Consider the following 13,209-nt stretch of genomic DNA (forward strand, 5'->3'; position numbering starts at 1 on the left):
CACATTTTAAGAGCGGAGCACCGCCGAGAAACCCATGGGCTCAGCATTTTGGAGACTGGTTTCCAAGTGGAACCTTTTTTCGGTGCCAGAGTTGGTCAAGACAAACACGCTGGAGGCTTTGAAGAATATGGTTGAAACCGTCAAACCGTCCAAGTTGGCCAATCATCGGAATGAATAAACGTGGTCGTAAAAAATGTGCTTTATTGTGTGAACACATTTTGAATGCGATCTCGCCCAGTCTCGTGCTGGTCTTTCTTTATGGGAGGTTGGTTACCTCACTGACCTTCTCTGGGCTAGCTTGGGCATTGATTCCTTGATCAGACGGACTAAGACTGATTTACTCCTTCAAGTATGAAGAGCCCGAGGCTCGGCCGTATTCTCACTTCCCAACCGCCAATCACCACTAGAGAACAGTCAACGGAAAAGTAAGCTTGTCGCGTGAAAATACGCCGCACACTCGATCTCGGTCCATGGTTTCTTCTGTGCAGTCGATCGAACGTACAGTATGTGTTTGGCCCGGCCTGACATGACATTGAGCTCAAGAAACCAGCACAATAAATCACTGATAGGAATTCAATCCTACTTTTTCACAAAGGACTAATGAAGGTACATGAAAGGGGATGCTTAAGCAAATAATTCATCGCTAACGACACCTGTCCTGCTGGTTTGACAAGCCAGCCAAGATCCCATCGTCTCAAACCCACCGTCCCCATTTTGAATGCCAACTTTGTCAACGTAACAAGAAGCATTACGAGTACGAGTATATGGAAGAAGACTTATAGACGAAGAGGGTGAGACACGGGAAGGCTGATTGCCAAAAGATCTTGACCTTAGATGAAGATGTCCGAGAGAATTACGAGGTTACGGACAAATAATTAGCCGCCTACCATTACATCCATGGACGAAAAAATGGACGCACACACACACATAAACAGAGGTCCATCTGACACCGAATAAATAAATAAATGAATAGGCTTATGGGCCTTAGAAAAGTGAAATCTTCATCTGGGTCAGATCATAAATTCATAAAGTAATCCCATGAGTTGTGGTTGGCGGTGACCGGCAATAATGGCAGCAATAATAATGGTTGAAATATACAGGTCCATGGAGTAATGGTTTCCTCTTTGTGGTTGGTTGGGCTATGCATTTTCAGAGAAATTACTATTTTTTTGAAATTTTGCGGCGGCAATGTGTGATGGAATCTATTGGCACAATGGGGCATTATTGGCTTAGCCGCCATGGGAAGGAAATCCAACCAAGCATCTCAATTGATTTCTCAATCGCATTCAACGTGGAATGAAAGGTAAATAGCACTCGATGAATCTCTGCGGAGGCGGTGCTCCATTTTTCCGATTCTTTTTTTCTTCCTTCCCCAAGAAGTTTCTTCGCTCTCGTTTCTTCTCATGAAGGCGTGATGATCTTGTTGCTGTTGGCTTTAATCCCACATGTTCTCGCTCTCCTCCCTGAGATGAAGAGACCATTCACGATAATATTGTTTGATAGCCAAAAATCTCTCAGTGATTGGTGGTGAGGGGGGAGCATGAGAAGAGAAGCTTTTGGCTTTTGGATAGCGAACTGCATCAGGCTCTCCGATCATCCATCATCACTCAAAGAGATTGATGAAATAATCAATTGCATCTGGGCTAAGCTCCTTTCAAGTTCGTACATACCTAGCGGAGGAGGAGTTGTTGTACTACTACCAATAGACGGCAAGACGGGAACAACAACAACAACAGCGACAACAACAACAGCGACAACAAGTCGACAGATCCCTCCGCGAGCAACAGGCAGCAACAACAGCCACGACATTAGGAAAAAAACCCATCTGGATTCCTGCATGCTCTTTTGATCGCCAAACTTTTCCAAGAGCCCTGACAATAATTGTGAGGTATGGATGGGATCCCAACCTGAGAATCACGAGGGGAAGGAGCTGGATGGCTCGTTGCTTTCAATCCAATTGATTCATCCAGCTTGAGTAAACAGACGCCCTCTTGACGTGTCAATGATCTTTCCTTCGTTTGTTCGAATCGGCTTTGGTCTGGACAATGCCGAAAACCGTCATTCCTTTGGTTCGGAACAAACCAGCTTGAACCATTTTGTTGACAGATCGTCTGAACAAATTAGAATCCAGTCAATTGGCGTGTTTCAATGCAAAGCTCGAGGGTGTCAGTCCCAAAAGGTTCTTTCAGACTGCTTTGAAAAGCGCCGAGTGTGGATTTACCCGTGAGCTTCAACAACTTGGGGTGAAACCAATCGGATGAAAAATTAGCTGTCCATTTGCATATGGTTGGTTATGCTCATACACTTGGAGTGTTAAATCTAGCAGGTTGGCATTCCTCAAACGAGTTGCGTGCGTGTTTCGATTCGTCCGATTCGTGTAAGTCTCTTGTTGTGTGTGTGTGTCTGTGTGAGTGTCTTGAAAGAAAACAAGACATTCCACCGTTTGGTAGTTATGATGGATTAATCCAAGTGACTCTTTCCAGCAAGCACGACCAAGCACCTCTTAGTTGATTGGTTGTTTGGTTGGTTGTTTGGTTGGTTGGTTAGCTGACTGTCCGGTGACCGAACCACTCTTGAGGATAGGAGGACCTCAACCATTTGGGAAGAAATGTCGGTGGCAACGTGGTTCAAAAACTTGAAAATGATTGTTCCTCTGATTGATTGACAGCCAAAGGAGCCTCCAAGTCCAACAACCAAAAGTGACCATACATCAAAGCAATTGATTTCTAGTCACGTCTTGAGTTTCCTCGCTCTTCAGATGATGGAAAAAGTGATACCAAACGAACAACAAAAAGAAGATGAAGCCAGAAAAAAAATCTGAATTGGAGCGCAGAGTTTCGCCGTTTCCTGTCAAAATCCAGAGAGTGATTTAATAGACTACTGGCAATCCCGGGGTTAAATTTCCATGCATACCAAATTTATCAATCAATGGAAATGGATCACACAACGCCACCTGGTCCAACAATGGTCCCCTGAGGTGCAGCCTTGAAATTTCCAGAGGAGGAAAAGTTTTGGCCTTCACTTCCTAAATCTTGTTTTTCTTCCCTTCAGGAGTTTGCTGTTATCGTCGTTGTTATTGTTACGCTGTTGTTGTTGTTATTGTTGTCTTTGAGCGAGGGGAAAAAGGGGGTCCGATTAGACAAAACTTTGAGAACTTTGATGAATTGTCAAAACGTTTCCTCAAATGGAAAGTGGTTTTGTCTTGAAACCAGGGAAGCAGATATTTTAATTGATGGCTTGCTTCCAAGTGGGACATTCTGCTTGATAGTTTCTTCCTCGGTCTCAAGCCATATTTGGTAGCTAGCACCAGTTGGATTATCATCCGCGTGCCTGGTCAAGCCCTGCGATTTCAAGGCAAGATTCAGAAATCTCTACATCTCTAGCACTTTTGGTCTTGAATATTAGGAAAAGGTTCTACTATACGTACGTACTGTAGGTACGTGATTCTCATTTCCTTTGAGGACCGGGATATTTGTCAAGTTTCTTCCTGGTAATGGGTGAGTAACGCTCCATTGGAGGAAGATCTACGTATCTACCCTGTTCAGTGTACAATGTATGTACGTACACCACTGACAATGGAGGGCTATGATTAAGTTTTTTGCTCAAACACGGCCCCGGAACTTCAGAAGCACAATATCCTGCCCAGATTGGGTTTCCTGCGCCAAAATTGACCTCTCCCTCTTTCTGCTACTGTACAGAATACTGCGTTGTTTCTCATGTGCCTTCTTTTGCGTGTCCTCCGATCCATACTATAGAGACTATTCTTTGGTACGTAAGACGCTCAACGAGATGCCACCTCACAATAAAGCAGATCATACCTGAATCTGACAGAAGAGAGAATCAAGTTAACAATTCATGTAATCGCCTCCTGGTTCTGGTCTTTCAACTTCAATCCAGAAAGACACGAGGGGAGAGCCATGCGAGAAGACGACCAACAAAGATCTATCGTCTGTGAATGGTGATCGTCGTCGTAGTAAATTACTTTGGTGGTAAACCATTAATGTAACATGAATAGGCAATAAAGCCATGAGACAGCGATTCAAAGACATCTCATCCCTCTCAAGTTCGCAGTGACATGTGAATCAATCGCTTTATTGGTTTCAAGGGATTGCACCTCTCTGGTTATCATTATGCACACATATCCATCCTATACAGAAGATATCGTTCATAATACATCAATGACCCTGGAGTCAGGAGGACGAGGGCGGAGGTAGGGGGGGGGGGCAGACAAGAATGAAAGTCCATATGGGAGTGGCTGATTTGAGGTAATGATCTCCACTAAAATTCTATTGGAACGCCAGAGTAATAAAGTACGTACTGTACATGCAGGATGTCAGTCGGGGATAATGAGAGTCGATATTGCAACCATTGGGTCACGATCTGGACGACGGTTGTCATGATTTTCAGCAAAACTTCACTGGCTCCATGAGAGTCACCACAAGACACGATCGAGGAAGACCAACCGAGCAACCAAGCAACCAGGTAACCAACCTCCCAGGAAAGGTGTCATTAATCATGGGACTTGAACACATTGTTGTCTGCAATAATGCATCCTCCATCTTCCTCTACTCTTCTTCCTGAACGAAGATGGCGCATAATTTGGCGTCAATCCTGTCCGAAAGAGTTCTCGATGACAGCCAGCATCCCATCAACCCTGACGACGACGATGATGATGATGATGACGACGACAACGTTGATGTTGAGGAGGAGGAGGAGGAGGAAGAAGAGACGAAAAGGGAGATCAAGGCAGACGAGGAGATCTGTGTTCAAACATTAACACACACACGCCTCCTAGGGAGATCACTGAGTAATTTTAGAGCCATATCTGATGATAATGAGACTAGAAAGTGGGCAGCAAAAAGTGCATTCGATCAAAATTAATCTTGTTCACTACCGTCGCCCGGGACTTGGTTCCTCCTGGTGGGAAATGGGATTGCCGCACTTGGCCGGTCCAAGTCTCCTCTCAGGGATGCCAAAATCAGTTCTGCCAACCGGTCTTAAGGATAAGCCTCTCCTTTGCCCCGTTGGCTTTCAATCACGGATCCCGAGTTCATTGACGCTCTCTATCCATCCAACTATCCAGCTATCCAAGTTGGGCCATTAGTCAAGACCGGCCCCCAAAAAAACAGGATTGCGAGAGAAGGAATGAGGACCCCAATGATCTACTTCACTTTCCCGAGGCCTGCCAACACGGGACTTGATAAATCACCTCTCTCAATTAACGCTTCTGGTATTTAGTGAACGTAAATAGCCTCACATTGTGCCTTCAAAAAGGTGGCGTTTTTACCAAGGTCCCTCTGCCCTTAAGTCAACGTGATCAGATCGTCCTGAAGAGCCCTCTTCATTTAGTCATTTTGCTGATGGGACCCCACAGCCACTTTGATTTAAGAGCTTATTTTTCTGAACGGGTGAGAACATTCCAGATTCCAGTTCCCTCCTCTTCCGTGGCTTTGGCTTCGGCTTGGGCTCCGTTTTCGGACATGTTTGTTTGAGTCTTTGCCGCCGCTACTATTTGCAACTAGGGTGGGTTTGAACTCGAAAGCACCAAGGTCTTAAGGCGACATGTTATCACGACAATGAATATTTATGGCGCCCAAGACTCTTTCTGCTCAAATAAGAAACGAGCTTCCAACAAATAAATACCACCAAGAAACACCAACTCACCAACTCTCATGTCAGGCTATTGCAATTTGGGTTCGGTAAATATTCCGTTTTCAGAAGAGTAGCTGGGCTACTTGTTTTGATTTGCCAAGACTACCCAGGTACGTATGCTATCCGATAGCCATTATCGCTCGGATTTGTCCAATTTCGCCTTAGTACGCGCTATTGTGATTCAGTGCTTCAAAATCGTGAGGTGATAAGACGGGTAACAGGTGGAGTGGAAACTACTTTACAGGGGATATCATCGTCCTTGATCCGGCCATTTGGCCACTTTCCTCCGAGCACTTGTCATTTGCGTGTGTTTACGCACATGGGTAGTAGTAGGGGTATGAATGAGAGCATTTCCATTTGTCCATCTTGTCTTGAAATTGTCCCGGATGATCGAGAAGTCGACTTCGTGACTCACGGCTTTCGTGGCGTTTCATACGACTCAAGTGGAGGGGTCTTTCGAACGTGGATTGAGAATTCGGCGATGATGAGGGTGATGAAATGTCAACACACGTACAGCTGTGAATCTGGGCTTGGATCCCGGTTTTCTAAGCTCGTCTTGTAAAGAATAGACAAAATTTCTCATGTTCTTGGATGATGATCCATGAAAACCAAAAGAGATCCCCGAGCTTTTTGGCGTCAGATTATTCACTCGTGGTTTCGCTTGTAATCCATCATTTCTGAGTGGGTTGACTTCCTTGCTTGTCCCACTGACTTACACACACTGTTATGATGAGATGGTGGTTGGTTGTGGTTGCAGTGGTTACAGTACGTTGCAGTACTCGTTAGACTGTAGCCAACAACCTCTGAGGAAGGATGGATGGAGAAGGAAAGAAAGAAAGAAAGAAAAAAAAATGAACCAAAGCGAGTAAGGGAGAGCTCAGGAGAAAAGAAGCCGGGCGACCAAGACGAAGAAGGGATGCTCGAACTAAGGTGTAGATGAACCCATGTAAATGAGCCTCATTGAACCAAAGTTTACATACACCATGCCTCAAAAATCTTATTCTGAGGCATTATCAACGGCCGTTGACCATATGTGGAGGAAAGTTGTGCAGCTTAAAAGCTGAGAGTGGCCATTAATTGGGATATCAGGATATCAAATTGAAGCTGTCGGAACTAAATCAATCCTGGAAACAAGAAAAAAAGCCTGGAGACAAGTAGCTGAAGAAGTTGGGTTCAAACCCAATTGTCATGGGAAAAATGTGTTTTACTCGTGTTATGATTCGAATTGAAACCAACTCAACAACGTGTACTTTACAACGCAAAGTTGTCGTGTTTTTTGTCAGAAGTGTTTTGATGCTCTTTAAAATTGATGCAAATCTCATGAAAACCGTGTTGGTTTACATGGTCCAGACTTTCGTGACCGGGTGTATGTCGAGGTTTTCGCCGTTTCTTGCTTGTTTACTTGTTGGCATGTCTGCAATGACGTATTAGGTCAAAAGAAGACAGAATACAAATGAGGTGGAGGCCTCACAATACATTTACTTCATCAAAGTTTTCTTTCCACTTGGCCCGCCTACGACCTCGCTCGCCAAGAAATTGAAATGGAGGCAGGCAAAAAGTGACCGGGTGTGAAAGAATGTGATGGTGGTCGGCGTAATAGAAGAAGAGCATTATTATACCATTGAATATTCTCAATGCTCATACGGAGAAAGCTGAGCCACCCAACGGGCCTAGAAGCGCGACATACTCGTAGTAAGTACTACAGAGACTACTATAGAAAGATCATCGCCATCATCATCATCATAGAGTGGAAGACAAATATCCTCAAGCTTCGGTCTCTTGGTGCTGCGAATTTTCTCATTTTCCGGAAAGTTTTTTGTTCCTCCCGAAAGTTCACTTGGATATCCAACAGAAGGAGCAGAGTGAACGAATAAGAAAGAAAGTTCGCTAGCTCACCTCTCAATCTTTCTCTTATTTCCAACACACTGCGGACCAACTGAATAGGGAGCAAGGAAACTGACTCCTGGATCCTGGGATCCTGACAACGAAGCCCCACTTACAAGAGCTCCTAGTTCGCGAAATGGATGGCAAATGAAATTGAAGCCATTTCTACATTTTTCTCAATTAAACCGATTACACCGTCTTGACAAAGGAATAGGTCCCGAGTTGACCCAAACGAAGCGACATCAAGAAGACGCACGAGGAAAAGACGAGGCGAATACAAAAATAGATACGTACTCGTACGAGATACTACACGACCAAATTGACTGTTTCCCCCAAGTGCTTCGATCAGATTACCGGGCTAAGATGTGCGTTGTGATCCTCGTGTTTCCGTTTAGTCTATTCCGGCCCTCATTTGACTTGGCCGTGATTTTAAGAGTCGAAAAGATGAGACCAATCAGCCAACCAACCAACCAACCAACCAACCATTCAGCTCTCTATCTGTTTGAGTCGCCATCGCTAGCTAACCACCCCTGAGAATTGAGAATCTTCCTGTCACCGCAAGCTCAATTTAAGTCAGCCTTGGTTGTGGCTGAACCAAATGAATATGAGGGAGATAACAAGCCAAGTCACCAGATCGTGGAAAGACGTAAAGAGAGGGAGAGAGAGAGAGAGAGAGCAAGAAAAAACGTCAAACGTCGAACCTCAGAAATCAGATTAGTCGAGATTCTTGTCTAAAGAGCCACTTCCGCCATTCCTGTTCCCATCCCACTTAGTTTCTCAGGCTTGGAACAGGGGGGGTAATGGCATTCTTCAGAGATGATTTGGTAACCCTGAAACTTTGACCGGGACTTCTCACGGGCGGCAGTGATGCCAGAGTGAAACTCAGTTCAGGCCCATTTTCATCTTATCCATCAAGTGCAACAATAGCTGAAGAGTGGTCCGTTTTTTAATGGTAAAACATTCCAGATGGGCGGTTCGTTACTTCACCAGATGCTATTTTGGGCATTCCGGGACTTCAGGGAGGATTGGACGGTAAATCTAATCGTCACGACGAGGGCGACAAAGTGGATGGAGAAAACTCGTCGAGTCATGGCTGCTAGAGCAGCTTGATTTTATCTGTACACATCATTATAGATGGGAGCCGCCGAGAATTTGCATGAAATTGCTGATCCGTCATGATCTCGAGAGTCCACTGACCAATTCTGAAGTCCATCCATCCGTCCTTCCAGCATTTGGCGAGTGTGATCAACTCTGTCCGGTCGGCGATTCATTTGGTCTGGATCTTGCGGATGGTTGGTGGATTGGTGGGTTGGCACAGATTGATCCTATTTCTCATTCTAATGACACCCGTCACCCCCAAAGCATACCCCATACTGGGCCTCTGGTCGAGTTATCGACAAAGCAATGATACAAATTATAGACCCATGTATGTATGTTTCGAGTGCGTTTATAGAGGGGTGGGTTAGAGCTGGGATTGTCCATTAGAGGCTCTTTTTTATTTCAAAGAAGACATCCTTGATTAAGATCCCACAATTGAGTTGCTCATTCCGTTTGAGGAGGATCCCGAGAAGTTTCGTTTCTTTCGTTACCTGGAGGAGCATTGGATTGCTGAATGTCTCTGTGTGCCTTGTCTGATCGCGAGAAAGAAAGTCTCCGAGAAATATTGTCGCTTCCTGTCTAACCAACTTGTCAGCACTTCAAGCTCGTACTTCTCAGCGTCCTCATCGTCTTTGCCGTCGCCGACGTTTCGTTCAAATGAGAAAGAAGATCAAGCCTTTTACAATTTGACTTCTTTTTCTTATTTTTTGCTTCAGCACGAACACGGTTCGGATTTCGACGAGGTCTTTCTTTCTATCGTTCTTTCTTTCATCGTCTTCGTCGACGACTCTAAGTCAGCCTGAGGGCATCGAATGGCACTCTCAGATTCATAACGAACTCAGAGGACTTCCAGAGAATCAATCGAGGCTGAGGTGTTGGAAATTCCAATTCGACCGTCCGACTTCTTTCGCCTTATTGCACGTGTTCATTCAATCAGGGACTAGCCAGCTTGCTAGCTTGCCTGAATGCCGCATTATAGACACTTATTCACAAGCAATCGCGATATTTTTAAGACCTTCAAAATTGGCTGTTTTAGTGAATAAAGAACTTTTTTGACTTAAGCTTCACTGACAATTGGCAGGGAACTTCAACCGAGTCTGGATTTGAAGAGTTCTCTTCTGCTCCTTGCTTCAAGAGAGGAGGGGAAAGAAAGGTCACGCCAGAGGTCACCACTCATAGATTCAACAAGAAAGACGGCGGACGAGCTCAGCTCTCGCTCTCTGACTTTGAGGGAGTTCCATAACCACACCACCGACCAACCAACCAACCAACCATCCAACCAACTAAACAGCCAACCAACTTGACAGGATCTTCCTCGGCTTCTGCCATGACGAAAGTTCACGAGAGACGTCAAGAACTCCGTGTCGATCAATGGTAATGATGGCTTTGAATCTACAATTATCATCATTATTATTACTACTACCATTACTACCACCACTACTTCTACTCATCAGTAGCACTTGTCCAGAAGCAAATTTCATCCCTAGGGGAGTCTAAAATTGTCAGGATTCATAGAAGAAGTTCGATTTCAGACCGCTCCAAAAAAAGTGGTTGCATGCCATCATCTTGATGAACTTCTCCTCTCCCTCATCTGAGCAGCTTCAAGACTAGTAGAGCCTACCTAAGTACACTTACTTACTCACTCACTCACAAAACCATTGGTGCTCAAACCCGTTGGTATGAAGAAACATGACGAATAACTACCTGAATTTGAGTCTTCCGTCAAAACCCACCGACAAAAATCGTCACGTACAAAAGCATTTAAGAGCCTCATCCTTCTCCTGCTCGCTAGCTAGGCCCTCATCCTTTGGCTCTTGGCCTCTCGAAGCTCTTACCAAAATACCCCAAACCTCCTCCAACCATTCTCTGACATTTGAGATGTTCAAGGCGCTTTAAATGGCAATTTGCCATTTTCAGGGAGGCCCGATTCATTCTCCTCTCGCGTTGGATTTTCGTTCCGAACGTGGTGAGGTTAGAATTTGACGAATTTCATTAGAAGGTGGTGAATATTTGCCCAGAGCACACATGTGATTGATAGCCTTATTAGGCAATTGACAAAATCTTGCCCAAAAAACACGGAATTCCAAACCAACCGTGCTATGGCATTCATAATCAGCCTAGTATGGGGTTGATTTCGAGAATCGTTGGGCGGAATAGCACCGAACACAAAGCTAAATCCCAGACTTCCATCCCTCGATCCTAGCTTGAGCTTGTTCCTTGCGTCACACTATTAAGCCGTTTCATGGCCTAAGATTAGTCTCTTTGACGAGATCTGTTTTGACCAGCCCATCATGACTGGGTGATCAACTTCTTAATGCCCGAGCTTCGTTCGACGTTGGTTGCTCAACTCTAACAAAAGCCTTGGGTCATGATCACCCCCGTCATCCTCATTTTTGCGCAGTGTTGTTGGTATTTTGGAATCTTTTTTGACTCATTCATTCGGTCACGCAATCGTGGTCCAAGCTCATCCGAGAACTCACATTGTGCAATGTGCATGCTGGACGACGACATTGGAACTCACTCGGTAGAAAACCAAACCATGGACCTGACTTGGGATCAACTAATGCGCCAAAGGACATGAGAAGCGATTTTCCGGTGATGAGAGATTGAGAAGCCAGCGTGGAAATCTTGATCTTAGCGTACCAGGTTGGGTTCCGCCATATTGCTTTGACAGGTTCCCATGTAAATATCGGAGAGAGGAGGGGAAGGTCATAAGCTAGGAGCGTTTCATTTCCTGAAATGTCCCTCGACTCTTTGTCAATTCTAGAAACATTTCTCCGGGGCCCCGAGAGATGATAATCCTAGGGGTGGGACTGGTGCCAAAGTACTGCCTAAACACTGCCAATTTGAGTGAAGAGGTGAAAGTCCCTCTTTGGATTTGGTCCGTGGATCGTCTTCAATGGTGGAACGCTTTTCAAAGACTCTTTCGTTCTCTCTCTCTCTCCTTCTCTTTTATAACGGATCGAGGCGAAGTAAGAGATGGAGGCCAATTTGATTGTATCTTTCGATGCGTTTAAAGTCAGATTTGCTCCCGGTGTGTCCAAAGGAGCCGCCACTTGGGCAAGTTCTCCCATCTCTCTTCCTCTTTCTCTTTCTTTCTTCTTCAACCTCAACTTCTCTCACTCTCCTTGGGATCTACCGAAAAAGGACGAAGAAAAATGGCAAAAAATCACTTCAAGTTTGCAAGTTTTGGCGAAGGATAGGAGGAAAAGGGAGAAAAGAAGGAGAGCAGCGCACCTACTACCACGTACAGACAGTACGTAAGATGGAACGTGGTAGCCTGATGCATCCATCGGCTTTTCTCTCAACACCACTGGAACAAACACTCCAAAGGCACCAACTTATTCAGAGGGAACCGGCTTGGACGCGTTCCCATCCAACTTAGACAGCGCGGATGAACTTCAATATGGTGGTGTTTTTCGCTTGGGAATATTTATGGCGGAGAGGTTGGCACTAGATTAGAAATTTCCCAGTGCAGACCTCAAACTGACACTTCGATTGATTGAGGAGAGGTGGGTGGGCAGGTTGGTGGGTGGATGGATGGAACACAGTGAAAACGCCTTTCCTTTTCACAAAGTCAGTCTAACCCTTCACCAAAAAGGGGAACATTTGGAATCTTGGAATGACCTCACTTAAAAGTTGGTCCCAAAAAGTGACCCGTGACCCGTGGGTTTGATAACTCATTCGTTCAAGTCCCACACAGCTACTACGTAGCACCTCTTTCTTTTATCCCATTGAACAACAAGTTTTTCCGGGGATTCCTTCCTTTTTCGAGAGGGGAACAGAGCTCAGATTTGGCCATGGATTCGTTTGGTGCCAAATGAAACTTTTAAGTCGGGGGATGAGGATCAATATAAAAAGAGAGCCTCCAAGAACCAGGCGCTTACCGTAAAAAAACTGTTGAGCCGAGACCGCACTTGAGGCTAAAACCGTCCCGAAGACGAAAATCAACCACATGTTCAAGGGCACTTTTTTCTTCTTCATGGCCCGAACACAGGATCTTGTACGGGTAGTTTTGTCACTGAAATGTCATTGCCACCAACACTCACACTAAAATCGGTGTTCAACTTCAATTCAACTTCAATTGGAAGCGAGGAATGATATCTCAAGGGTCTCCAGATGGCTCCCTCGGACAGCTCTTCTCATCAACAACTGACAAACTTCGAGTTCCCAAACGAAGAAGCGTCATTGTGGGTTCATCCTTCACACGCCCGCACCCCGATATCCGTCTGGCCTCCATCCCGAAAACCCTCCTATGAACTTGCATTTCCCTCATGGGCGAGAAATACACAAGTAGCCAAGCCACTGTTTCCACTCGCTTCATCCACGGCTCAAAAAGGAGGACGGGAAAGAGGAGGAAGGCACAGACCTCTGGAGGAAGGGCGTTATGACAGACGGCGGCGTTCCTTCTCCGATCAGCTGTTGTCGTCCGCGAGCATCGTTTTTCTGAGCGGCAGATTGATCGGTCATTCTCGGTTCGGGGTTCGATTGAAGGTGAGAAAGGTAGAAAAGCCTTGGAACGGGCTCGTCATTGATGAATCGCCAATGATTGAGATGTTGTGTTTCCGTTGGAAA

General features: G+C 45.3%; 1 protein-coding gene across 2 annotated transcripts in view; it reads right to left on the reverse strand.

Annotated features, from left to right (window-relative positions):
- The window catches only part of LOC131886767 (tyrosine-protein phosphatase 99A-like), a 30,940-nt gene extending 18,128 nt beyond the window's left edge, over positions 1–12,812 (reverse strand). For both annotated transcript variants that reach the window (XM_059235167.1, XM_059235165.1), the window contains exon 1: positions 12,522–12,812. In XM_059235167.1, coding sequence (XP_059091150.1) covers positions 12,522–12,618 — 97 coding nt within the window. In that variant the 5' untranslated portion in view covers positions 12,619–12,812. The remainder of the gene's footprint in view (positions 1–12,521) is intronic.
- Positions 12,813–13,209: the final 397 nt, after the last annotated feature.

The sequence above is a fragment of the Tigriopus californicus genome, chromosome 9 (genome assembly GCF_007210705.1).
Source record: "Tigriopus californicus strain San Diego chromosome 9, Tcal_SD_v2.1, whole genome shotgun sequence".
In the NCBI taxonomy this organism is placed as follows: Eukaryota; Metazoa; Arthropoda; class Copepoda; order Harpacticoida; family Harpacticidae; genus Tigriopus; species Tigriopus californicus.